General features: G+C 42.6%; 1 protein-coding gene across 1 annotated transcript; it reads left to right on the top strand.

Moving 5' to 3' along the window:
- The first annotated feature begins 739 nt into the window (after positions 1-739).
- LOC101781858 (enolase 2) lies at positions 740-5,559 on the top strand. The gene is made up of 17 exons (XM_004962512.4): positions 740-945; positions 1,565-1,628; positions 1,737-1,801; positions 2,554-2,601; positions 2,691-2,777; positions 2,884-2,964; positions 3,051-3,152; positions 3,231-3,311; positions 3,405-3,479; positions 3,592-3,654; positions 3,961-4,041; positions 4,130-4,324; positions 4,413-4,463; positions 4,562-4,650; positions 4,730-4,781; positions 4,948-5,004; positions 5,216-5,559. Exons 1-17 carry the CDS (start codon positions 880-882, stop codon positions 5,294-5,296), a joined length of 1,338 nt encoding a protein of 445 aa, XP_004962569.1. The 5' UTR covers positions 740-879; the 3' UTR covers positions 5,297-5,559.
- Positions 5,560-6,964: the final 1,405 nt, after the last annotated feature.

Genomic DNA, 6,964 nt, shown 5'->3' with positions numbered 1-6,964 from the left:
ATGAGGATCAACTTGTCGTGGACACCTGTTCATAAATTAGAACTTTATCAGATTAAACATAACGATGGATACTATAGTTTTTTACTTACTCGTAGATCCCATCACTATCGTTTTTTATTGATTTTAATTTTAGGTTAATTAGCCGTTAATGTTTGTTATGGTGCATGTGTCTGTTTGCAGTAGAAGAGATCAACAATGTTTGTTGCATTAATCATGTTTGTCTGGTTATTATAAATATAGTTACACGGATCATTTATTGTTTATATATCTTTTTATTAGATGGATGCGTGCATCTTCATATCAGCATAGTCTAACACTAACCATTTGCTACTTCAGATTGTAATTCATTTTTGTTTTTTCTAGTTGCGATGTATTTAAATATCTATTATATCTAGATATTATAGTAAAAGATTTACATATCTAAATAATTAAAAATAATCTACGAAACGGAGGGTATATCAATTTTAATTTCGTTTATGAGCAACCATCCAAATCCAGCGGCCCTCCTCCTGCGAGGCTGCGACCTGCCCCCATCTCGTGTGCGACCGGCGGGGGCGGCGGCCGCCTCACGCCCACAACTTCCCAACTCTCCACGTGACAGCCCGAGAGGCCTCCATGTGGGCCGTCGTACAAGCACCTATCTGCTGGTCCCACTTGCAGTGACTTGGCACATCTCCCCACCCCTCCATTCGATGTGCGCGTGGAAAACCAGGGCCGCACCCCGCACCCAGCTCCGCATCGCACCATACCCCTATAAACTTGTGCGGCCGCCTCCGCAGCGATCCCATCCAAGCAGCCCGGTTCGAATCCCGCATCGCCTTCTCCGCCGCCGCCGCCGCTCGATCTAGACCAGAGGTTCTTCCCCAAGTCCGTTCGGCGATGGCGACGATCCAGTCCGTGAAGGCGCGCCAGATCTTCGACAGCCGCGGCAACCCCACCGTTGAGGTATGGGCTCGGCATCGATGCACATCTCTCTTTCGCGCGTGAGCGCCCGTCGCTCGTTGTGCTCCGATCTGCTCTGGTAGACGTGCTGTGGTGTGATCCAACTCGCGTGGGGAGGTAGCTTTGTTGGGGGTGGTTTTTGGTTTCTCGTGCGAGGTGGGTTGGGGGTTTTGTTGAGGTTTTGGGGATTTTACCCGATTTGGGGAATAGACTGTTGGATATTGACTTTTCTTTGCGTGGGTAGGATCTGACTCGTTGGCCCCTAGTGTGATATGCATTTTCTGGTCGGTTTAGTCGTAGATTTAGTTTTCCTGATTGACCTTATAATCTGCTTAGGCTATTATTTTGCTGGATTTTGATAGGTAGCAGATCTGGAGGTCATCCTTATTGTTGACTCAAATCGAATTCAGTTTTTTTATTGCTGTATCCATTTGATCCGCATGGTGCATACGATTTGCTCTTGTAGTTTCAAATGCCATGTTACTAGGACTTAATAGTTCGATCTGATGACTATTGTTGCCTTTCTGATTTCGTATTTATTGGCCGTACATTTGACTTGTTCAAATTTCTTTTTTTAATAAATCTGTGATCTGGTAGGCTGATTTCATTTTGTATACCTCAGGTTGATGTGTGCTGCTCAGATGGAACGTTCGCACGGGCTGCTGTTCCCAGTGGTGCATCAACTGGTGGGTTATAGTCAATACATACTCTTGTACAGTGCCTTAAAGTCACTGTAGAATGCATATCTTGTGCCATTTGTACAGTCCAACAACCTGACTCCATCCTATTCGCAGGTGTTTATGAAGCTTTGGAGTTGAGGGATGGTGGATCTGACTACCTGGGCAAGGGAGTTTCCAAGGTTTGCCCTAGAGCTTGCATGTTGTTCCATTTATTGTGTTTTTTTTAGTTTCATGCTTATGAGCTGTGTAGACCTTGATAGGCAGTGTAATGTTTTGCCGTTATGCTTGTCATTCAGTCATTATAATTTGTTCCGAGTTATATGAATGCAGGTACATTTGCTATTTTTCTTATGTGAAATACAACTATATCACTATTTAAATTTTAGAGATGAGCTGCTGTTTCTATTTTATACCTTAGCTTCACTGTCTTGAGATGTGATGCTTTTTGTATGCTGGGCAATGTTAGGACCAATTTTGTGCTTTTATCTGAAAGTGTTTGCTGTACAATATGGTATTCTTCCATTCTCTGAACTGAAATTGTCTTCTTTTCTATTTGTGTTCCTGTCAGAGAATAGAGTTGTCCAATGTTTTCATGGCTTCATATGTGCACTTAGGATACTATCTTTCCTATATAAACAAATAACAAATGGTCATCTACAAAATCCACATGATGTTATCTAGGAAAGGTCAATGGTGAAAACTCCATTGTGATTGTTTGTCACTTGTTAAAGCAACTTGCTCAACCTGTGCCATAACATGTTCTAGATGAAAGCTTAGCTTATTATTTAATTGATTTTGGAACATCAGTTGCACCTGCTGTGTAATGTTTTGATATTTTCTACACAATTACTTTAGATGGAGAATATATATTATTTTCAGGCTTAGTTCATTTAATTATCTATATGCTTACATTACTTTTCGCTTGACTCAGGCTGTTAACAATGTGAACTCTATCATTGGACCTGCTCTTGTTGGCAAGGTTTGTGTCCTGTTGCCCTCCTATCCCATGGTTCTGTTATAACTAGAGGTCAAGTATATTATTAATTAGCCGTTCTGTTTGTTCTGCAGGACCCTACGGCTCAGACTGAGATTGACAACTTTATGGTTCAACAGCTTGATGGCACTAAGAATGAGTGGGGATGGTGCAAGCAAAAGGTATTATGTATACTTGAGGATTTGGTAGCACTGTATGCGAAAGCATTCTGATATTTTATTTGCAAATCTGATGCTTTTTCTTGGCTTTACTTTCTGCTGTATTCAGCTCGGTGCTAATGCCATCTTGGCTGTGTCACTAGCTGTTTGCAAAGCTGGAGCTAGCATCAAGAAAATTCCTCTGTACCAGGTTTGTCACTTGTTAACCTTAATTTTTAGTCTCTTCTACTTTTCAATATGCATCTTCTCATGTTTTTGAATGTTTTTATGTTGCAGCACATTGCCAATCTTGCTGGCAACAAGCAATTAGTTTTGCCTGTCCCTGCATTTAATGTCATCAATGGTGGTTCTCATGCTGGAAACAAGCTTGCTATGCAGGTAAATCTTTGAACTTAATTTTGACACCTTATCTTGTTTTATTTGCCTGCAATGTTAGTTATGCTCTTTACAATACAGGAGTTCATGATCCTGCCTACTGGAGCTGCCTCCTTCAAGGAGGCTATGAAAATGGGTGTTGAAGTTTACCACAACCTGAAGGTAATTCTCATCTTGTTCATGCCATCATTTGGTTGTCTCGTATTACCAGACTCAGTTGTATCAAATTTATATATCCTTTCTTATTTTTTGCAGTCTGTTATCAAGAAGAAGTATGGGCAGGACGCCACCAATGTTGGTGATGAGGGTGGTTTTGCTCCTAACATTCAGGTTAGATCCTGTCTTAATGTGCAAGATCTTTATTTGTCCTTAAAGATGCCAATAAGCATGAGGACACTTTTTTAAGTCATGATTTAACTTTTCCCTCTTTCCTAACTTGTAGGAAAACAAGGAAGGACTTGAGCTCCTAAAGACTGCAATTGAGAAGGCTGGATACACCGGAAAGGTTTGTCTGCTTGATTTAAGTTGCTGCTATGTCTGTTTCACTTTATTTGTCCACAATGCACCGTGCACACTAACAAAGGAAATATGGGTTTAAAGAAAAAATTAATGAGAAATTACCATCCGTACTCGCTATGAAATAGCATAATATAACCACTTGTCTTCGTTCAAAGCATTTAACTGGGGTTAGGAAGTGGAAATTTGCTGAACATATTATCTTGAGGCCATGGACAAAACAGAGGGACCGTTGTGTTTCCCAGTGTAAAATTAGATCTGTGGAAGTTGATCTTTGTTATTATCTGAATGCTAGGTTGTCATCGGTATGGATGTTGCTGCTTCTGAGTTCTACAATGACAAGGACAAGACATATGACCTCAACTTCAAGGAGGAGGTAGCCTCACTGTTTCATTTTCATTTTTTACATAGCATATGGACTTTAGACTGGTTTCCGTTTGTAATCCTATTTTCTGTTGTTTTAGAACAATGATGGTTCCCAGAAGATATCTGGAGACAGCTTGAAGAACGTATACAAGTCATTTGTGAGTGAATACCCCATTGTCTCCATTGAAGACCCATTTGATCAGGATGACTGGGTTCACTATGCTAAGATGACTGAAGAAATTGGAGAGCAAGTGCAGATTGTTGGTGATGACCTCCTTGTCACCAACCCCACTGTGAGCATATTGTTTGTTTCGTCATGAGATGGTTCAACTTAAGTTTTTTTAGGCAGTTAGTAATTATAATTAATTCATGTGTTTTCAGAGGGTTGCAAAGGCTATCAAGGAGAAGTCATGCAATGCTCTTCTGCTCAAGGTGTTTATCGTACCCTGCATTTTCTGTTCAATTTGTTCTTGTGCTCAAGACATGTTTGCACTTTGTTATTGGAATGTTGAAAATTCACCATTTTTCAGGTTAACCAAATTGGTTCTGTGACCGAGAGTATCGAAGCAGTGAAGATGTCAAAGCATGCTGGCTGGGGTGTGATGACCAGTCACAGGAGGTATGCATATAGCTGCAGTGACACTGTCCATCAGTTAACTTAGTATCATTTCTGATGTTAATTTTTTTGGTTTCATTAGTGGTGAGACTGAGGACACATTCATTGCTGATTTGGCGGTTGGCTTGGCCACGGTAAGTCAGGATCTTTGTATATCTAGCATAAAAAAGATGTTAGATACATACAACACCTTTTTTGTTAACCAAAATCTCTGCAACAATAACCTTGTTTTGATGCTGATGCTTGCTATACCTGTACCTCTTTTGATGCTTACTATATCTGTACCTCTTTCTGTAACAGGGTCAGATCAAGACTGGAGCTCCCTGCCGATCAGAGCGTCTTGCCAAGTACAACCAGGCAAGTGATTCTCAAGTTCTGTAATATTTCATTCAAACATATTTTGGTAGCTTCATTCTTTTGCAATGACTTGGAACTCTCAGAAATGCTATTTGGCACTATCAATGCTACTTCTTTTGTAGTCCTTTTAAATTTCTTACTTGCAGAACTGATCTTGGGTAGTCTGAGTTGACAATTTTGCTAACATGTTCTATTGGTTGGATTGGAACAGCTTCTTAGGATCGAGGAAGAGCTTGGTGCTGCCGCTGTCTACGCTGGTGCCAAATTCCGTGCTCCTGTGGAGCCCTACTAAGTTAGAGGGATGCTGGTTTCGGGAGCGCTTTTGTTTCCATGGGTTTTGTGCAAACAGGTTACTGCGCCCTCCACTATATATAACCTCTGGGTATGGATTGAACTTGCTAAGTTCTGTGATCGAGCAATAAATTCCCACTTGTTTTTGGGAGCCGGACATGTAACAAAAAACTCCAGTTTATGTTGAGCCTGAACATGCTCGATCGTAATGTAGGCGGCTGTTTGTTTTGGATTTGAATGGAGTGGTATGCCTTTTATCCTTTACTCTTCTCTGATATCCCGCCGAGTGTATGCCAATGTGATTATGCAGTTGCGGTCAGGTTCGAGAAGGTAAATGACGAATTCGCGGTTTTTGCGGTTTGTACTATACGACGCAGAAGGCAAATCAGTTATGTGACAGATGACGAGCTTGGTATTTAACGCACTCCTAGATGTCCCAAAAGCTGTACCATCATCGACTTTTCATAACGCCTAACGTTTGTGTTGCTCATTTGCTCAGCATGAGTACCATGAGATCGCTCCGCAGGCAGCTTGCACCACGGCGCAACGAGATCGTTCCGCCGTCGTCGCTGCCCGCTCACCCGCTGCGGCTGACTGTTGGCATGCCATGGAGTGAAATACATGTCTCTCTCTCCCGAACTCGTAACTTCCCGTCCCAAATTAAATCTATGTACAATCTCGTGATGATGTGATCCCCAACGCCTATCTTGCTTCCGATTTCAATATCTTTTGATCGCTCTAGTCAGTCAAGACGGAAATGTCGTAAGCAGGTATTTTACCTTATTATCGAAAAAGTTATGTGTGCATACGGGGATGTTGCAGTGCTTAGTGCATTTCCTGCAGTAGAGCTCATATATGTATATATGTACATGTAGGGAAAAAAAATGGAAATGCTATCATCAAGGCGTCACCTTATTATCGAAAAAGTTATGTGTGCATACGGGGATGTTGCAGTGCTTAGTGCATTTCCTGCAGTAGAGCCCATATATGTATATATGTACATGTAGGGAAAAAAAATGGAAATGCTATCATCAAGGCGTCAGGATGCGCCATCCACCTTTCGGACGCGTCATCCACCGTTCACTACATTCGACGGCTCCGCTCCCTTCTTGCCCTTTCCCCCTTTCTTTGCTCATTTATTTCCCCTTTTCCTTCTCCAACCGGCAACCGCCGCATTTTCGCCTTCCCTGTTACCCATTTACTTAACCGTTGTTGCTTCGGCGATGCGGTTGCCGCGTCCGGGTGGGAGGGATACCCAAGTCCTCTTTCGTCTCACCGGCGCTCCCTTCTTCGCCTCCGGTGGGAAGGATCACCAGGTCTTCATCTGTCTTGCCGGCAATGCGGTCGCCGCGCCCTGTTCGAAGTCCGCCCCCGGAGGTAAATTGCGGCGAGCCAAGCATCGATGTTGGCGTTTCCTCCAGCACGCGCTCACGCCGGCCCCTCTCGTCTTCCCTTGGTTTGGACCCCACTGCTGCTCCGTCGGATCTGCGTGAAGCAAATCGTTCCCCTAATGCTGTCCAGGACAACGAGAACAACCGCGCGAGTGAGTGTTTTAATTCCGTTCCGGTGTTTTTGTGTGGATTGGTTAGGATTTCATTTCATTTAGTGTTTAGGGTTCATCCGTTTAGTGTTTTAGGATTTTTGAACTAGCATATCCTGTGTTAGGGTT

Source organism: Setaria italica, chromosome III, assembly GCF_000263155.2.
Source record: "Setaria italica strain Yugu1 chromosome III, Setaria_italica_v2.0, whole genome shotgun sequence".
In the NCBI taxonomy this organism is placed as follows: domain Eukaryota; kingdom Viridiplantae; phylum Streptophyta; class Magnoliopsida; order Poales; family Poaceae; genus Setaria; species Setaria italica.
This window is presented reverse-complemented; position numbering and strand designations above follow the sequence as displayed.

Excerpts from the sequence above, each read along its gene's own strand:
- LOC101781858 (XM_004962512.4), top strand. The coding sequence starts at position 880 with ATGGCGACGATCCAGTCCGTGAAGGCGCGCCAGATCTTCGACAGCCGC. Across the intron at positions 1,629-1,736 it reads TCCCAGTGGTGCATCAACTG|GTGTTTATGAAGCTTTGGAG; the intron begins GTGGGTTATAGT and ends TCCTATTCGCAG. Across the intron at positions 3,480-3,591 it reads GTTTTGCTCCTAACATTCAG|GAAAACAAGGAAGGACTTGA; the intron begins GTTAGATCCTGT and ends CCTAACTTGTAG.